The 20,357-nt window shown below is 32.3% G+C and overlaps 1 protein-coding gene across 5 annotated transcripts; it reads left to right on the top strand.

Annotated features, from left to right (window-relative positions):
- Positions 1-816: 816 nt before the first annotated feature.
- On the top strand, positions 817-15,375 carry LOC110659949 (uncharacterized). 5 transcript variants are annotated; one of them, XM_058130833.1, is made up of 17 exons: positions 817-1,020; positions 1,946-2,255; positions 2,805-3,042; positions 7,663-7,940; positions 8,785-8,952; positions 9,132-9,262; positions 9,341-9,845; positions 9,953-10,047; positions 10,492-10,554; positions 10,648-10,736; positions 10,838-10,903; positions 11,385-12,014; positions 12,117-12,188; positions 12,375-12,445; positions 12,532-12,589; positions 13,933-14,200; positions 14,479-15,375. In XM_058130833.1, the coding sequence occupies exons 2-17, from the start codon at positions 1,981-1,983 to the stop codon at positions 15,090-15,092; spliced, it is 3,621 nt and encodes a 1,206-aa protein (XP_057986816.1). In that variant the 5' UTR covers positions 817-1,020; positions 1,946-1,980; the 3' UTR covers positions 15,093-15,375. The 5 variants fall into 5 exon arrangements, with proteins under 5 accessions (XP_057986816.1, XP_057986806.1, XP_057986827.1 ...); XM_058130823.1 differs by having other exon boundaries at positions 2,805-3,048; XM_058130844.1 differs by lacking the exon at positions 10,838-10,903 and having other exon boundaries at positions 2,805-3,048.
- The last annotated feature ends 4,982 nt before the right edge of the window (positions 15,376-20,357 follow it).

Here is a 20,357-nt window from a genome sequence, read left to right as displayed (position 1 = left end):
TTTAATGCTCATACATATATCCCATAATATTCATATATTTTATTATGAACCTATCTATCTATATAAAGTAGGTAAAAATTTTCCTTAAATTGTCACATAGTACTTATCTTTAGTGTTGCTACATGACATTTAATATACATAGATTAATTTCTTTATAATTAATGATTATTACCATTTATAATTAAGTATTTAATTGTCTTTCTATTTTTTAATGATTTTTATTAATGTTATTATTATCTTAATTTTTATAATTTATATGATTGTTTTATTTATTAATTAGTTAGTAAAACTTAAGGCCTCAATAATAAAATTTATTATATTTATTTTTTAGTTTGATAAAATTAATATTATTTTTTTTTCTTTAATGCTAAAGCATGTATCTCACAGTATTTATATACTTTTATTAAAGATTATTTTTTCCATTTTCACAATTCCTTAATATGCTTTATCAAATATTCTACATTAATTTTATAACATTGATAAATAGATCATTTGAATCATATTTTATATAACTAATTTATGAGGAAGTGATAATTTAATTTAAAATAAGATAATAAATAAAATTAAAATTATACAATTTATTAATTATAATTATCAGCAAAAAATATTTTATTTAAAATATGTTTAATTATTTTTATATTATTAAAATTATTATTAACCACATATAAATTAAATAGTAGAATTCAATTCTCTAACTGATAAAATTATTGAAGGAGTGTCCTCATATGGAAATCGACACAGGCTGTCCACAGCTCGTGCTGTGTAAGGTTAATGAGATAATTATAAAAAATCATGACATTTCTTTTTAAAGATTGCATGTAGGCAATCAGCCATGTCAGGAGCTCAGGATATGTGGCAGCAGTAAAACGCAAAAGATGATGACGTTTTGAGAGTGTTCTTAGAGAATTTATATATTTTCCTTTTTTTTTTCCCTTCTCTTGTACGTATCTGAAAAATAAATAAATGAGAAAGGAAAAATGCAGGCAGGTTTGATCTGTGCTGGCCTTTGTTGAATCTCAGGTAATTTTCGTTTCTTCTTTATTGATTTCGTCTTTTGTCGGTTTAATTTCACTTCAAATTTACCTTTTTCAAAGCTAAATTAGCTGAGGTTCTTGATTCCCCTTAGGGTTTTCTAGTTCATTTTTGAGCTTGTTTAATTTGTTTGAAATTTTCGGGTTATTATCTCTCTTGCTCCTTGATCAGCTCAAATTAATGGAAGTTCTAACTTTTTAGTATTTTTTTTCGTTGAGGCAACTTAAGGGGTGGGGGATTGTGTTTGTGTTAAGGTGGACTTGGACAATGAGAAGTTGTATTTGTTCATTGAGATTGTTGTTCGTGGAATTTGAGCATTTTGAAATTTTTATTGGTTAATTTATGTATGTCTGGACTACGTAGTTATAGCTGTTGGATTATTAATATTTTGAAGTTGGATGTGTAACGGTAGAATTTCCTGTTTGGTTCCTGAGGAAATATAGGACCAAAAAAGGGAAATAATTGCTTTTGTTATTAATGTTGTCTAAGAAAAAGGTATATTGACTTGAACTAGCCAAATGCTTGTTTTCTAGGTTCTATTGGCGTCTGGCAAAATAATTTGCTGTTTGGTTCCTAGAAAGGTATGAAAAAAATGAGAGAAAAATGAAAGTTGTTAATTTTTTGGAGTGAATCAAACAAGTTGACCAAATCTTTTTCCCCCTTTGGGACCATTTTTTTCTAAAGTAATGCTTCCAAATCTCTACAGTCTATATATAGGGTCATGGTCAGTATTGCAAATGATATTTTTGTCTGGGGTATATTTTGGCTAATGTATGTTACCGGACAAAAGATGGGTTCTTTGTTAAACAAGATATATGTATTTTTTAAATCTATTTTGGTAGTTAGTCAACAAAAAGCTTACTTTTTTCATAGAACATTTCTAATTTTGGTGGTCTTGGGCTGCTTTGAGCAGGTTTTGGCTTCTTGAAATAGGGGATTGAGAGCATAATGTTAAGTTCAGGGAATAATTTAAGCCGGGGAAGTGCCACAATTTCATCAGATGTTCCACCCTTGACACAGTGCTTATCTTTGGAACCAATTACATTAGGCTATCAGAAATATACTCGTTCTGGAGAGGTTAGGCGGGTTTTGGGTATCCCTCTTGGAAGTGCATCAGAGGACCATTCCTTTGGAGTTGCTCATCCCAAGCCTCCACCTCCGGTGGCAACAGAGGAACTAAAAAATTTTAAAGAAAGTGTGCAAGATGCTTGTAAAAAGGCCAGGTAATTTTCTTTATGTTGCAACAACCTCCCTGCTGCATATTATGATTGTCTTTAACATTGCTATTTCTGATGCTGACACGCGTTTCTTTTCGATTGAATTGTAATAACTTGGAACTTTTATTAAGTTTGAATTCCACTAGGTGGTGGGAGTTTTTTTCCCAAGGGAGAGAGGTAACCCCATTCTTTGTCATCCAACTGAACAAAAAAAGTGCAATGGATGTGCATCACATTAATGATTGATCGTCACAGGATAATTATCATTACTTAGAAATTTATTGCCTGTGTTGCATGAATAAATGAATGATGTAAATTTTTCTTCTTCTTCTGTACATGTTTTCTGTCCTCCGAAATCTCTCCATTTCAAATTCAGAGAACCTTCATAAACATCGCAAGCCATTTAAATTCGTACTGCTGCCTTTTGTGTAGATTGTCCATGTTTTTCTTCTGGTTCTGGAACTAAATGCATATTTTTAATATCTATTTGGTGCAGCATTTGCAAATATTTTGCATAGTTGTATGTTAATGGAAGATGTGATGTATTTCTATCAGGGATAGAGCAAAAATGTTGCGTGATTCCTTGTTCAAATTGGATAAGTATAGGGAAGCGTTAAGCTCAAAGAAGCGACAGAGGAGTGAACTTTCATTAAATGAGAGGTCAAATGGAGCAAATGCAGGAAAGATGGGGAGTCAGATTCATAGAAATACTCATGATATAATGAATCAAAGATTGGAGGACAGGGCCAAGGGTGTTGGGCTGAATAAGCGTGTTCGTACCTCAGTGGCTGATGTGCGGGTTTGTACTTTTAAGAATTAATGTTGATATTTGATCTACATTTACAAATTTGCTGTTATGATCTTCTGTTGTGAAAATACTTTATGGGCTGATGTTAAATGCAGAGGGGAATTGTTCTTATTTTCCTGGTTTCCTGATCTTCTCTTACAACTATAGATTTATGTGGAACAATGTTTCTTTTGATTTTTATTATTACCCACTTTTACGTTGTGGAGGTTTACCTTCTTTAATTATTGATATCAAAGAAGCAGTTTCTTCTTATTATTATAATTGGTTATTTGTGTAATCTCCACAAGCATGCAAAACTAAAACACTTTATGTTTTGATGCAGTGTGAAGCTTGAAACAAACACACTCCATACATAGAGTGAAAATAAAGAGGAAAACCTCTGCTGGATTTTTATTGCTGAAAATCTAATCTGAAAATATATAAAATCTAGGGTATTTATAGAGTTTTTAAACTCCTAAATACAATAGGAAAAGATCTATACTAAATAGGAAGTTAAACTAAACCTAATTACTTTAGAAAACCTAGATAAAATAGGATATAAATTATAAAACTAATCCTAGATAAGATATGAAAACATAAATAAATCCTATATAGAGTTGGAAACTTCCTAATTTAATTCTAAAACAATTTCCACAGCTATTGTTGGTAAAACAGGAAGTGCCAAGTGAATTAGGACTTTGTTGGAGAAGAATATGGCCCGAAAAAAGACTGTTTTTCGCTGCTGGACAAAGGCACTGTTGCACTTGCTTGTGACACACCCTGGGCTGTGTGGTGGGCTGCTGGGACATGTTATGCCTTGTTTTCTGAGGAATTTCTTGCCCTTTTGTCCCTCTTTTCTTCCTTTCATGCTTTCCTTGTTTCTTAAGACCAATTCCTGCATCATACTTCCCCACTTGGAAAAAACTCGTCCTCTAGTTGGAACAATTTGCAACAAACCTAAAACATTGCCGTAACAACTATAGTTATTAAAGGTGCGCCTTTGAGGTGCAAGGCGCACCAAGCAAGGGGGTCTGCACCTTAAAACCCATAACACAGTTGACCTTTTTAAGGCACACCCAGGCGTGCCCCAGAAAGACTAGCACATCCATGAGTCCTGCGAGATTTGAGGGATTCCATAACCATCGCAGCAGTGGAGAGGAAGAAGAGGAAGACGAAGAAGAAGAAAGAAGTGGTGTTGTGGTTGTCCTTTTCTTTTACTTAATTGTAACTTCTAAGTGAGGTTAGCAGCTGGCTGAGTATGTGGTTGTACTGTAATGGGCTTAAAGTATGTGGGCCTAAATCTAATTTAAACTTTTTCATTTGTCTTGAGCCTTTTTTTTTAATGTGGATGTGTTGTGCATGCGGTTTAATGGTTATTGAGGCGAGATAGAGGATTTTTTTTTGGAAGTTTTCTTTTGCATTTACTTATTTTTCTTTATAAATTCTATTTTTCATAAGTTAAAAATAAATGTAAATATCTTTATAAAATTTAATTTAAATTATTCTAAGTTATATATAGTAAGGTATTATTAAATTAAATATTTAGTAAAAAATTAAAATTATAATGTAATAGAAAATTCAAATTATCACTTCAACTTTATATTTGATAAAAATAAAATTCATATAATATATATATAATGCATTTAATGATAATTTTACTCGTTTGCAATTTAATTGACAATAATAGTAGTGCAATAAATAAAAATAAGTAATGAAATAAATAATATATTACATATACTTTCATATGTAACTAACATTATCTTAATTAAGTTTATAATAATTATATAATTTATTTTATGCTTTTTTTTTTTAATTTTTGCATCTCGCCTTGCTTAGGCGCACACCTGTACCTTGAGCCTTAAATAACTATGATAACAACTTCTACACCATTCTCCCCCACTTATAATAAATCCTTCCTTGTATTTTGAAGTGGAAGAGAATGAAAACCTTCATTAGGGAATTGCACCATATAGTCTTCTTGGACAATGTCAAAAATGGTGAATCATGTGAAATTGAATTAAGCATCCTCACATTCTCCTCCGTATCCATAGAAACACCTGGACAAACAAAATCAGTAGAAACAATAGGAATTAAAGAGTTAGATAGTTCTTCAATATTGATCGTCTCCTTGACTTGATTTTTCCCAATGTCCAACATTATTTGCATAGATTGTTTTCCCTTAACTTTCACTGAAATCACCATAGCATGATATTCTTCATTTCCTAAGACACATTCTTCAAACTCTTCGTCTCCAACTATCGCGCAAGGAAATATGATTTAAACTTCTTGTTTAGATTTCTCAAACTTAGACTTCTCCGCTTCAAGCGCATTGTTGAATCTCGAATCTCTCTTTGATTTCACTTTCTTGTTTTACAACCAAGAAAGACTTTGATTGGACCTTTTGTTGGCAAAGTTTTTGGAATAAAATCTGCTTATAATCTAGAGACAAAAATTCTTGTTCTAACAAATATTTCATCATATGCTATATATGAACTAGGTCTTTCCCTTCTCGCTTCCTTCTAGATTGTTGCCGTTCCCACAAAGCAGAAACACCACCTTTCAACCGATAAGACACCAATTTTAATCTTTTTTTAGGAGCTATGTCCACATGGTCGAAGAATCTATCTGCTTTTGCAATCAAATATAAAATTCTTCTATGTTGAGATTCGTGCTGTCAAAAACTCTAAGCGCCCTTAAAGCGAGAAGGTCCTCCATCGCCCAAGGCGCTAGGCGCTTACCTTGGCGCTTGCTTGAGCGAAGTGAGGCGCTAATTTATTCTAAAATAATAAATAATTGAATACACAATGTGAAAAAGTCTAATATATTACACAATCAATAAATTGCCAAATTTCATATTCATATTTCATAATATATTATATGTTTTAAGCTTTAAGATCAAAAGTATTACTCTAATAACAAAAAATTGTAAAGCAAAAACCACAAAGCACATAATATAATTTAAAATTCTAGATGCATTGTTCAATTTCATTCATTATGAAAAGCAAACTCAAAATCCTAATTCTCTAGTCATCATGTGAATGCCAAAAGGTGAAAATAAATTAGGTTAGCCTTTTTCTTTCTCAATATATTTTTTTTAAAATTTCTCGTCTTTTTCTTGCCTTGTGATTCTTCGCTTGGCCTTGCCTGGAGGCTTCCCAGGCAAGGTGCTTGGATTTCACGTTGCTCGGGCACCTCTTGACAACATTGGTTGAGATGCCCATGAAAATTAAGAATATCAATTTTTAATTGATAATCCTTGCTTTCCCTTTCGATATATCCTACACACCTCTTCTCCTATCACCACCATACCATTGATGCCTATTGAACCGGATAGGTTCATAGTCATCCTCCTCCTTTGAATCGTCGTTATATTTATATCATTCATGTGCAGGAATTGGTCAATAAATAGGGTCACTACGAGCTGCACCATCTCCTATCCTTCTTTTGTCAACCCAATTCTTGTTTGTTTTAGTTGCAAAAGTTCTAAGACGATATGCAATTTCTTCGAAGTGTCTCTCGATACACTCGAATTTAAGATCCATTTGTTGTTCTAAATGTTGCTCCCATCGTTGCAACATTTTGACCTTATGGTAAAGGGCTCTAGCTCTCCGATTACCGTTGCAAGAATCGCTGCAATCCCCACCTCCATCAAGGTAATTCCATCTTGATAGGGGCAATTTCCTTGCTTTGATACAATCTGATGCAGCAAGAAGCTTGAACAAACACAAAAAATAAAGAGAAAAACCTCTACTAGATTTTCATTGCTGAAAATCTGATCTGAAAATACAGAAAATCTGGGGTATTTATAGATTTTTTAAATTCCTAAATACAATAGGAAAAGATCTCTACTAAATAGGAAGTTAAACTAAACCTAAGTACTTTAAAAAAACCTAGATAAAATAGGAATAAAACTAATCCTAGATAAGATAGGAACATAAATAAATTCTAGATAGAGTTGGAAACTTTCCAATTTAATTCTAAAATAATTTCCGCAGCTATTGTCGATAAAGCAGGAAGTCCTGAGTGAATTAGGACTTTGTTGGAGAAGAATCCGGCCCCAAAAAAAAAAGACTGTTTCTCGCTGCTGGACAGAGGCACTGTTGCACCAGCTTGTGACACACCCTGGGGTGTGTTATGCCCTGTTTTCAGAGGAATTTCCTGCACTTTTGTCCCTCTTTTCTTCCTTTCGTGCTTTCCTTGTTTCTTAAGACCAAGCCCCGCATCATGGTTTCTGTCTTGTTGGTTTCAGACTAGAAAGTTGATTATAGAACCAACAGTTAATTTCAATTTTAGATACTTTATGTATTGACCTTCCGCACTTCTGCTTCAAGGGAGTGTGAGGCATATTTATGGTCCATATGTTGCATTGCTTGCTTAGCTCCATTTTCTTTCCTTTTTATCTCCTTGTTTTTTTGAGAGGGAAACAAGGATTTTCAATGCTGACTGTCATACTGTGGGATAGCTGCTCACCACTGAGTAGGATAGCTGCTGTGAATACTGCAGAACGGCTACAGACCACTGGGCTACTGAATCAGTGGCTTGCTTTTATCACTATTCATCATATATATTTTATCTTCTTCATTTTCTTAATGGTCATTATTTTTTTTTATCCTTTGATGCAATCAGGCAGATGGTAGGTCCAGCATTGCTTCAAGGCAGCAGATAATCATGGAAAAGGGTGGAGATATGCTCCAGGATGCTGCTGGGGTTGCCCCTAGGTTTGAAGAAAAGATCCATAGATTGCCTGCAGGAGGTGAAGGATGGGATACAAAAAATAAAAAAAAGCGTTCTGTTGGATTGGTAGGTAGTAGAGTTATAAATGGTGACCGAGATCTAAAACGAGCTGTGCATCCAAAGATCAGTTCTGACTCTAAGTTGAGATCTTGTGATGCTCAGGGATTCAGGTTAGTAAATGTGAGATGTATCTTCTGAGTTATACATTGGCCTTAAGAGCCCAGTTTAAGTATTGACAACTTTCACTTTCTTCCATTGAAGTATCGAGTACAAAACCACCCTTGCATAATATATACTTTTAATGTGTGATGAATATTAAACTGATAATCTGTGAATGCTGAAAGCGTGGTTTATGCAAACAACTTTCTCTCAAAAGCTGGGTCTTGCTGTTTTTCATTTGCATGGGGAAAGTATGTTGTGAATATTTAACCTCTTTTGTGTTATCTATTTTATCATTTGTTTTTGGGCAAGGGGTAGTATTAAGCAGCAAAGCTGTGAGATCTTAGCATGTTTGTTTATGAAGTTTTGGGAGTACTTGATATCTTCTCTTCTTAGTTTTAAATTAGTTTTGGGCAATCATTATTAATCATACATTTTGAGACTAAGTCTGTGAGATCTTAGCATGTTTGTTAATGAAGTTTTGGGAGTACTTGATATCTTCTCTTCTTAGTTTTAAATTAGTTTTGGGCAATCATTATTAATCATACATTTTGAGACTAAGTTACTGACCTTTTGATTATTCTGAGAGAGTTTGGTTCTTTGGTTGTGAATAATATAGTTTATCTTAATTAACTAGGAGGCAAAACCTTTTTGTGCGTACTTGGCTGTGTTTTACGAGTTTTGTCATTGCCATTCTCTTCTTCAATTCATTATGCTCAGTCTGATATCCAGTTGACTCAATCATTATTATGCTACTGGTTGAAATAATTTTCCAATGCTGTTTTGCATTATTATGGGGTGCAAAAAAGAGGAACAAAAATTTTGTTATGTTAATGGAATTCTTTTGTATATCAGATCAAAATCTTCACCAGGTGTTGGTGGAATCAACAAGTTGGATAGTTCTTTAGAGCCTGGTTGTTCAGATGCCTGTACAGTACTCAGGAATGAAATGGATACTGGTACTCTTCCGAGAGGTCATTTGGTCCTTTTAGAGCAGAAAGTTGTGACAAAAGGAAGCAATAAGTATGTATTTTCTTCTTGAAACTATAATATATCCTCTTTAGTAGAGATGCAGAGTCAGGACATCATGTAAAAGCTGTAAAGTTTTGATCTTGTTTCATCAGTGCATTGTAGTCTCTTTTGGATGGTTATTATTTTTTTTTTTCCTTTTGGGGATGTGTGTGTGGGTTGCTGTTTATCAGGCCAAATATTCATGAGGATAATTTAGCAAGCAGTCCTAATACAATGATAAAGGCAAGGGTTTCTAGGGCACCACGGACCATTGTACTAGACTCATCACTCAAAGTTCAGTCCTCATCTACATCTCTTCAAGGTGCGGAACAGCCTACTGTTTCAAATAAAGTTGCTGTGAATGATGTGGTAAATAATCACAAGTGTCAAATGTCTGCAGGTTCATCTTCCATGGCTCAGTGGGTTGGTCAGAGGCCACATAAAAACTCACGTACAAGAAGAGCAAATATAGTTGCTCCTGTTTCAAATCATACTGAAACTCAGATATCATCTCAATGTTTTCCAACCAATGATTTTAGTGCGAGAGCTTCCATTGGGACCAATGGATCACTAGTCGCTAACAGTATGGACAATAGTATTCCCAAGTTTAAGAGGGAAATTGAAAGTGTTCCATCTCCATTTGGGCTATCCGAAAGTGAAGAATCAGGTGCTGGGGATAATAAAACAAAAGATAAAGGAATAGACAGTAGGGCTTGTCTGTTGCCTGCTCGGAAGAATAAATTGCCCGCTAATGAGATTGGAGATGGTGTGAGGAGACAAGGAAGGAGTGGAAGGGGTTCATCTCTAACAAAGCCAGCCATTCATTCAGTGAGAGACAAATTAGAGAATCTACCAACTACAAGGCCAATTCAGAGTGTGAAACCTGCTTCTGATAAGAATAAAAGGTGCTTCGCCTCAATACCTTCCCTTTCTCTAATTGAACAATTGTTAAACTTTTTATGCATACATTGTGTTCCAAATATTGAAGCATGTTCATTTTCCTTGAAATCAGCAAAACTGGTCGTCCACCTTCGAAAAAGTTGAAAGAACGGAAGTCTTTAGCTCGTGTTGGGCCACTGGTTAGTAGTGGATCTTTAGATTTCACAGGTAATATTAAGTGATCAATGCAATTGTCACATCAATTTGTAGCCTGCAGTTATAAATTTATGATGTTATAGAAAACCCTCCCAGAAATTTTGTTTTTGGGATAAGAATTGTAAATCTTAATGCTATGTTGCAAGATTTGACTGTATCAACAACTTTTCCCTGTCAAACAAACTTTATCTTGTTGGCATATCACATTTCACTGGTGCATGGAGGTCTTCCAAATGTTAGAGGGGAGTACTTGTTTGCATATATTACATAGCTGTCATTGTCATTGTATCATCTTTTTTTTTTCTTTTAATTTTCACATATTTTGTTGTGTGTGGTTCTATATATATGCAGTGAATTTATATCAGCTGAAATAAAGTAGAAGAGTTGTGCAAATTTTTTTTTATATTTAAATCTTAGCAGCAAGATTTCCTGATATACATATGCGTGGTTTTACAGGTGAATCAGATGATGATCGTGAAGAACTATTTGTGGCGGCCAATTCTGCTCGGAATGCTAGCAGTATGCATCTTGACTTTTTTTAACCTTCTCCAGATAACCCAGGGTTATTCTATTGTATTATTTGCATAGTTTAATACATGCTTGCTTTTGTAGATCGTGCGTGTTGTGGTCCATTTTGGAAGAAAATGGAATCTATTTTTGGTTCTGTCTGCTCAGAGGACATGTCGTACCTAAAGCAACAGGTACTAAGTTGGATAAGCAGATAGATTTGAGGTTTTATGAACTTTCATGGATCAAAGACTTACAGTTTATTTGCCTTTCTACTTTTTTGTTGTTAAATCAGTTAAGTTTTGCAGAGGAGCTTGATGAGAGTTCGTCACAGATGCTTGGTGGTGAATATAATCTTTTGGTAATGAGTTAATATTCATTTTTTTTTAAAAAATGGTTTCTTTCCCTAAGACTTCTACACTTCCTTGTTGGGATAAGAACGGTTCAGACTAATTATTCAAGTCTATGCTAACTTTCTAATACCAAAAATCAGTCTTCAATCCCAAGTAAACTCAAATGATATAAAGTAGAAAACTCTCCCAGAAATTTTGTTTTTGGGATAAGAATTGTTAACCTTATTTCTGTGTTGCAAGATTTGACTGTATCAACAACTTTTCCCAGTCAAATAAACTTTATCTTGGTGGTATGAGATGACTTGTTATCACATTTCACTGGTGCATGGAGGTCTGCCAAATGTTAGGGAGTACTTGTTTGCATATATTACATAGCTGTCATTGTCATTGTATCATCTTCTCTCTTCTTTTTATTTTTATATTTTTTTTATAATTTCACATAGGAATGAAGTTTAGCATTCTAAATAATTCTGAACTTCATTCTTTTAGGGTGTTCTTGTGCATAAAGAAATGACTGATTATTCCGGTGAAAGACAAGGTGATGACTCTAACCAAGAATTAGAGAAGAAAGCTTCTTTATGTGGAAAGATTGACATGGGAAGATTGGAAAAGGGTGATCCACTATACCAGAGAGTTCTCTGTGCTTTGATTGAAGAAGATGAAAGTGAAGAATTTTACATCCACGGTGAAGGGAAGAGTATGCCATTTCACTATGCTAGTGACGATTCTCATTGTGGTTCATGTAATCTGATTGATATTGAACCCAAAGATAGGGACAGAATGGAATCTGAAGTTGAGTCAAAAGTGAATTTACAGACCCAGAAGAATTGTTTGTTGGACAGAGTTTCATGTGATAAAAGTGTTGCATCCAACACAATTAGGAACCCTAGCATGTCAAATTCATTGCATAGCAGTGAACGGTGGCCATGGGATGATGATTGCTCACTTTCGGAGATTGGGCATGGCGGTGAAATATGTTCAAATGATATGAGTCAACTGCAGACAAGGGAATTAAATACAACTGGCTTCCCTTCTTCTGATCACAAGTATCAGCTGATGTGTCTTGATGATAGGGTTCTCCTGGAGCTACAGAGTATTGGTTTGTGTCCAGAGACATTGGTATACTTCTATTTGACACATGAATTATTTTATCAAATCATATTAATGATTCATTTCGTCCTTAATTTTATTATATTTTTTTATGTTTCTTTTGCAATGCAGCCTGATCTGGCAGATGGAGAGGAAGTTATTAATCAAGATATAATGGGACTTCAGGAAGGCCTATACCAAGAGGTTGTGTGCCACAAATGCTTCTTTTTTCTACGAGCTATTTAAGATAGAAAAGTTTTTGTAGAATTTATTTCTCTAGATTTTTTTTGTAAATGTTTTGTTCTTTATGTTGCTTAGTTTGATATTCCTTTCTAACTCCTCTTGTTCTTTGGTATCACATCTTTTATGACAAATTTGATTAACTGACAGATTGGAAGAAAGAAAACGAAGTTAGGGAAAATTGGTATGGCTGTGCACAAAGGGAAAGAAGCGGAAAAAAGGTTAGTTTCATTGTCTTTACTCTTTTCTTACTAAATGAAATTAATGAAATATTATTTAGACTCAAATAACAAGGTTTTATTTGCAGGAACATTGAACAGTTTGCAATGGACCAACTTATTGAGATGGCTTATAAAAAACGACTGGTAATTGTTTTATTCCCTCATTCAGTCATTGTTTTTTTGAGTTAGTTCCTATGCATTAACTATCATAGTTTGCAGCAAATTTATAGCTTGTAGAGTTCAATTTTGGTCTTTATAAACAACCTTTTATGCATAGACTTTCAAATGACTAGATTTAGGGGTGCAGTCATGCATGTTAAGTAATTATATAAAATTAAATTCATACTCTTTTTGTGCTTCTTGTGCACTTATGTAGTTGGGTAAATGATTTTTGTGCTCGCTGCTCATCATTTTTTTAGTTTATAAAAATCCTATTTGGTCTTCAAGAAAAATACATTTTTGGATATAAAACCTAGATTTATGGGCATGCATATTTTCTCATGCAACTCCTAACGTAATCTCATGTCAAATGCACAAATTATTAGGAGACTAGTCTTTGAGGATATAGCCATGCACGTAGGTTAAATTCTTAGGTGAACGTGGTTCACCATGAACGATAGACACAAGCATTTGTGGAATCCATATGTGGATGCCATCACTTCTCCATGGTTCTTGGTAGTCCACCCAAGAATTTTTCAAGTGTGAATTATAGGTCCTAAAGTGAAAGAAATGTGTAATCAATTTACACATCTTTGCCATTCTTGTATTAAGTTGCTTTTGATTATATTGTTTCTTGCCCCGCATCACACACACACACACACACACACACACACACACACACACACAAACACAAAAAAGCATTGAGTGGGGAGAGAGAGAGAGAGAGAGAGAAGGATTTCAGTGCATCTGTGGCCTAGATTAGTATTTAATCAATTTATTTCAGATATTACAAAACACAAAGGTGCTTTCTCAGTTCCTCGTTTTTATGGCTAAGTAGTTTGCATGCAATTGGATCTTGTGGAGATTTGTCGAAAAGGTTTAAAATATGTAAAAAAGCATCCACATGTGTGTGATTCTGAGAGAGACATCAATGTAAAGCACACACCTCAATGGAAAGAGAGCACAGTCTGAAATAGTTTAGAGAATGTAGAAAGGATCAGAACTCAAATGATTGAATCATTTCATTCTATAGGCATTGGTGGTTCAACAAAGTGTAAAACTTGGGCAATGTGCATGTCTGTGTGTCTTTGTGTTTCAGAGAGAGAGAGAGGGAGAGAGAGAGAGAGAGATTAATGTGAAGTACATAGCCCAATGGAAAGAGAGAAGAGAGTCCGGGATAGTTAATTTAGAAAAGGACCATAACACAAATGATTGTTTTATTTCCTTACCATTGACATTGGTGGTTGATCAAAAGGTGTACAACTTGGGCAGTTAAGTCTTGTATTATTAATTATACACCATTTAATTTTCTATTATATCAAATATAGGCTTGCCATGGGAATACTTCCTCAAAAAGTGCAGTCCGCAGAGTTTCAAGACAAGTTGCACCGGCTTTTATCAAGCGCACTCTTGCTAGATGTAGAAAATTTAAGGACACAGGGAGCAGTTGCTTTAGTGAACCTGCATTACTGGAGGTCATCTTCTCAACACCTCCGAGCAACAATGATGCCAAATCTGTTGATTGTGTTGGCTCAGGAACTGCAAGTAACACATGCAATGAAGTTTCTAACCATCATGCTGAAGCCAGAGGCTCAGGTATGCCAAGTTAAATGTTTGCATTCTTTTTTTTGTTATGCTTATTACTAGTTTATCATTTTGGAAACAACTCACGTTCTAGGTAAGCTGAGCCTGGGGCCTGGAGAGCATAATTCTTCTAAAGGATTAGATATTTTTAGTAGAATCAAATAAATGTTTAACATATTTTGTGCAAATTTTACACGAGTTTCATTTTTCTTAAGCCAAAAAAAAAAAAAAAAAGAGCAGCATATGTGGGCTAACAGAATATGTTATTGGTTTCTCCTTTGTTGCCAAAGGTGCTGTTTCTAGTGCTTTGGAGAGAGATGATTCACATGGTGATTGCTTTGATGGAGGTAAGAAGAGGGAAGTGCTTATTGATGATGTTATCGGCAGTGCTTCGTCGAGAGTTACGTCAACTCTTGATAGTGCCGGGCTTGGTGGAGTAAAGGCTAAGAGAAGTGACACAGAAAGTTATCAAAACATGGATAGTATAAGAGGTAATTCTGTTTCTGGAACTAGTCGCTCATCAGTCGCTGGCTTCAAAAGTGAGTGCAAAACAAAATCCAAGACCAAGCAAAAGAGTAGTCATTTGTCAAAAACTGGAAATGGACCTCGCGGATCTGGTCTTTCAGCAGCTAATGCTAGCCATAAAATAGACAGAGAAGTTGGTTCAGTATCTCTCGTTAACATCCGTCAGGAAACTTCTAAAGAGGCAGATGAACCCATTGATTTCGCGAACTTGCAGCTGCAAGAATTAGATACAATTGGACTAGAAGTATCCACTGACCTTGGCGGGCCACAAGATCTGTATTCATGGTTGAATTTTGATGATGATGGCTTACAAGACCATGATTCCATAGGTCTCGCAATACCAATGGATGACCTTACAGAATTGAATATGATCATGTAAGAGAAATTTGCACTCTTCTTTTTTGGTTGAGCAAAGATTCAAGGGACCATTGAGAGATCAGAGCTAGTGTAGCCCAGGCAAGTAAATCGAAGATTGCAACTGTATATAATTTGTAGGTAAATTGAATGTTATTTTGATTATTTGTGTGAATTGAACATCTGTGCTTCCCATATGCATGTATTCGTATGAGAGGTGTAGGATGTATAAATACATTTATCTTACTTCTCATTTTATGTAGTAGCTTGCCTAAGAATCCATAGCAGGTTGTGGTACGTTTCTGAAACAGTGATGCCATTCTTCAAGGGATTCAGGAGATTTTTCTGATTGGTTGCAATCCAAAATCTTCAAATTAAAGAGATATCTAAAATAGTAAGTATTATATATATATATATATATATATTACGATCCGATTTCTGATAAATGATCCGGATAGCTTGGAAAAAATGATAAAGCATGGTGTACAGCGACGATCAGGTATGAGTTAGTTACTAGAAAGAAATATGTTCTCTATCATTGCTGGAAATATAAGATATATTAAGCAGCATTTTCACAAAATTTGGAACGTGATGAGTTGGCGTAAGTAAATAAATCTGGAGTAATTGGAAAAAAGATATTATTTCGTATTTTATAAATAGGGATTACAAGTTACGCAATATTCTGGCATTACCTCACTAGCTTTTTGCTGGACCAACTTTTACATAGGTCATCGCTGGGGACCAGCATGCTCATTCTGACAATACCTCAACAGCTTTTTGCTGGACCAACTTTTACATAAATCATCGCTGGGGACCTTTGCTGGGAGTACAATGGTCATGCTTGTTTTGTCCTTCGCTCTCTTCTCATTGTTGACCAAGCCCCTAGGTGGCTAGGTTAGACCCCACCAGGCAGGTTTAGAAGACTGATCCAAGCTAATAGTTAAAAGGGTCTAAATTAGAACTAAATTGATTATAAGAGTGATTTCGGTCTTCCCTGTTCAGGTCCAGTTTAATTCAAAACCCTAAATTCTAATCCAAATTATTCCACTAGTAATGTTAATTAATTTGTTTGACCATTATAATTCTAGTTAAATTAAGACTTAAATTTAATTATTCAATTTAAATTATATTTTAAAAAATCATTTTTAAAATATTGAAATAAAATTATAGATAATTGTGTTTTAAAATTGAATGAAGTTCAATTAAAGTTTAATAAAATTTAAATTAATATTAACAAATTAATGACAAAAAGAAAATACAAGTAAATAAATAATTTTATTAATAAATTTAATAAAAAATAAACAAAATAATAAGCCCCTCTACTTCTATATATATATATAGCAAACCCTAATGCAAATTTATACAAGATCAATTCCACTATGGGGTCTGCATGTTCAGTCATTCTGTGGCAAAACAAAAAGAGGGTCAAACGATAAATGATTAATAGGAGAAGCAACTATAAGTATAATTCCATTTTCAGCCATTGCTTGGGCTGAAAAGGCACTTTGCATATATATGAGCCAACTTGTTTCACTATTCATATAAATGGGAAAGCATTACTAATTGTGCTAGTATACTCACTTTCAACTTTCAATCACCTTTTGTATCTTATTAATTATTGAAAAATTATTATTTAATCCTTACATTTTAATAAAATTAATTATTTAATCACTGTATTAAGATATCATGAAGCCTTACTTTTTCTAATTGAATTTCTATGATTTTCACAATTTTTCTTTTTTATCATCTTGTTATTTTTACGTTAAGGCTCGTAATAATAAAATATCAATCAGAATTCAACTTTGTTAAAAAATACTTTAAATTAAAAATAATATTTTGTTAAAATTTTCCAATCAATATATAAAAATTCATCATCAATGGATGGTCGGTGAAGAAATATCATTTCACACTTCTTTTGAAAAGTTCACAATCTAAAGAAACAATTATTTGGTTGTGACTTTTTTTTTTAATATATATATATATATATATATATATATATATATATATATGCATGTAGAAAATTAGTTGACCACAAACTATAATATTAGCATTTTTAAAAGATAATATAGAAAAATCAATCTCAAGAATCAGGTTTGGTTAGCTATCAGCAGCCCTTCAATATTTCTTTTATATGACCTAAACCAATCATATATGCTACTCAAAAATATTTCCCTTTCAAAAAAAATTATATTTATTAGTTAATATCTATTGGTAATTTGACTAAACCAATATATACATATATATTACAAAAATAAACTAAACCAATATATATATTACAAAAATAAACAATTAATCATTAGATTATAACAAATATATTCAATTGGAAATAAGTGAGATTGGTAGTTGACAAAATTATGAAATATATATATATTGATTTTGAGGGGTGGTGGTAAAAAGTAATGGAGAAAGAAGCATTTAGTAATTTTATAAATAAGAACCTAATCAAGAAAAGAGACGTATGCATTAAAGAAAAGGGAGAGATAAGCTCATTTTTGTATTAATCTAATGGGATTATAAAGGCACGCCGATAATGACCCTTTTTTAATTTCTCTCCTTTATAAAAGGTTTTTTTTTTCTTTAATTAATTAATAATTAATCCAAAAGCTATGATCATGATAAGAAGATTAAACAATATATTCATTCATTAATTAAAGAATCCAACATTAATTGAAGTTGAATTTAATTATATAATTTAGCTGCTGCAGGATCATGATGGTTATACTACTTCACGTACGTCCATTATATTCTTCTAATCAAAGATATGATCACCTATATATATACACACACACACAAAGGATACGGTATGAGAATGAGTTAAATAGTTATTAGATTAAATATTTATATTTAATAAATTTTATACTCATTATATATATATTTTTTAATTAATTATTTATGTATATATCTTGATATAAATATTTAATTTAATAATTATTAAACTTATTCTTATTAGAGTTTATATTTGTGTTAGATTTATTTGTACTAAATATAAGATTTGAGTAAATATTCTCCATTGAATTAGTTTTTTGAGTTGAGTTACGCCTTATCCATTTTCTTTACAAGATGCACCCTAAGAAATATTGTATAATGTCAATCATATATAGATTGTTGTGTTTTAATTAAACATATTACTCCATCCGTTCACTTTTATTGTATAAGGTGTTTTTATAAAATTTAAAGAAGCAATTAAATTATCTAAATTATAACAAAATGTTCTTTAAATTAATTAAATTTCCCTTTATTTCATCTAATTAAGAGAGAGAGGGTAAGGTGATAAAATGAATTTTAAAAAATTATGGAAATAATTATTATATTTAGTAGAACTAAAAATATAATTAAAAAATAATTAATACTCCTTAATATTTTTTTTTTATAAAACAACTTTTAAAAAGCTTTAAATTCATTAATGGCATCACCCGTAAGCAAATAAAGCTAGCAAGCACTCTTTAATATCCAAATCTTAATTAATGGAAATATATTCTACTTCTTAATTAATTAATTTGATGTTGATTGGCTTTGTTAAATATGTTTCATTAATTAAATAATATTAATTAACATCCAATCACTCCTAGCCTTTGAATTATTATGTAATGAATCACACTTATCTTCACTAATTAATGTTGTGACCTATAAGAAAAATATCTGTGCACTTAAACTTTTAGGACCTATCAAGAGTATACGTTGATGTTAAGAGAAAGTAAACTCTTCTATTAAGCTACATTAATTATATATTAATACAGTGTTGGTTCATTAAAATAAATTATAAATTACATTAATTTAAGTTAAATTAATAAATCAAATCAAAATTTATCAACTTTGCTTACATTAATGCTTGTCTAGAAGTTAACTCAAACAGTTATTCAAAAATCAAAATTAAAACTATATTTAATGATGAATTAACTTTCTAATTTTTTTTAATTTATAAATTAAAATAGTTTTCCTTTATCGTTTTGCTACTCGTTACAAATAACTTATAAGACTCTTATATATACTACTTAAGGTATATTAATTTTTTAGCTAAAAGATGCATCTCTTTATACATGTAATTATTAAAAAGAATTATATTTTTTTATATTTTTATATCTTTTAATTAGTGTATATAACTTTTAGATTTGATATAACGTATATAACTTTTTGAATTTTAAATTTAATAAATTCGAGTTAAATCACATATATGACTCGGAACATATTTCCAATAAAAGTTAGTAATTTCTCATAAAATTTTTACTCTTTCATGATATGGGCAGTAAATTTCACGTGCAAAACATGTGGAAAGCAAACGCCGAAACATGCATGCTTTCTAACACATGTAACACGAAAATGTACGTTTTGTCAAGACATTTGCACTACGCGTGCCCTCTTCTGCTGCTTAATTCGCCCCCATGCACCAACTCACCCTCCTTTCTTTATATATATATGTTGGCAGAGAGAGAGAGAGAGAGAGGATAATTTCCATTCATAACAAAATGAAAATATTATATATCAGTGCTACTACTGCAAACTGATCTTTTGTTCACCATTGATGCAAGTTGCTTTCCTTCCATTCTTCGTCTTCTTCTGCCTTTGTATTGTTTAGGTCAATTAACTCTCTCTTTCTCCATCCATTTTCTTTCGTCCATTTCTGCATTATTATAATAAGCGATGATCACAACCACTTCAAATTTTATAAATGATGGAGAGAGAGCTGCTGCAACCAACTTTTCTCTTTCTTAATTCCACTGCAAATTTTAATTTTATATATATATGCACTCTTCTCTACTCTTCATGAACAGAAGATGCACTGAGTTTAATTATATCCTTATTCTCGTCCTCTCTACATTATAATAATATCCCTGCAGCCACTTCCTACTCTTCTAAATGAATCCATTAATTTTATTGCTCAGAATTAACCCATTAATTTCTAGTTCTCATTATTCCTATATATTCTTATTTTGATGTCCTCCTCCTTGCCTTTTGCTTCATTCAAGTCATTATATAGCTAATAAATTAATTATTATTAATATTTATAATAGAATCTCTAATTAATAAAGAAAAAAAATTCTATTTTTTTATTAACTAAATTAATTTCATAATTAATTAACACTACATTTAATAATTTTTTTAATATTATTTTATAAATAATATTAAATTAAATCATTTCAATATTAAGATAACGTAATAAAAAAAAAATATATATATATATAAATAACATTATGTATAATAGTGTTGTGGCATGCTATTAAAACTAAACTGGTTGTAGTGTAATTATGCGTCTGTATGATCTTACAATCTTTTTCCATTGTGCTGTCTCTGC

The sequence above is a fragment of the Hevea brasiliensis genome, chromosome 1 (genome assembly GCF_030052815.1).
Source record: "Hevea brasiliensis isolate MT/VB/25A 57/8 chromosome 1, ASM3005281v1, whole genome shotgun sequence".
Taxonomy (NCBI): Eukaryota; Viridiplantae; Streptophyta; class Magnoliopsida; order Malpighiales; family Euphorbiaceae; genus Hevea; species Hevea brasiliensis.
The sequence above is the reverse complement of the archived record's forward strand: the minus strand, read 5'-3'. Positions and strand labels throughout refer to the sequence as shown.

What these genes read in the sequence shown, in the direction of transcription:
- LOC110659949 (XM_058130823.1), top strand. Translation starts at nt 1,981, where the DNA reads ATGTTAAGTTCAGGGAATAATTTAAGCCGGGGAAGTGCCACAATTTCA. An exon ending in GTGACAAAAGGAAGCAATAA is followed by an intron (nt 8,953 to 9,131) that starts GTATGTATTTTC and finishes GCTGTTTATCAG; the next exon opens with GCCAAATATTCATGAGGATA. An exon ending in TGGATCTTTAGATTTCACAG is followed by an intron (nt 10,048 to 10,491) that starts GTAATATTAAGT and finishes GTGGTTTTACAG; the next exon opens with GTGAATCAGATGATGATCGT.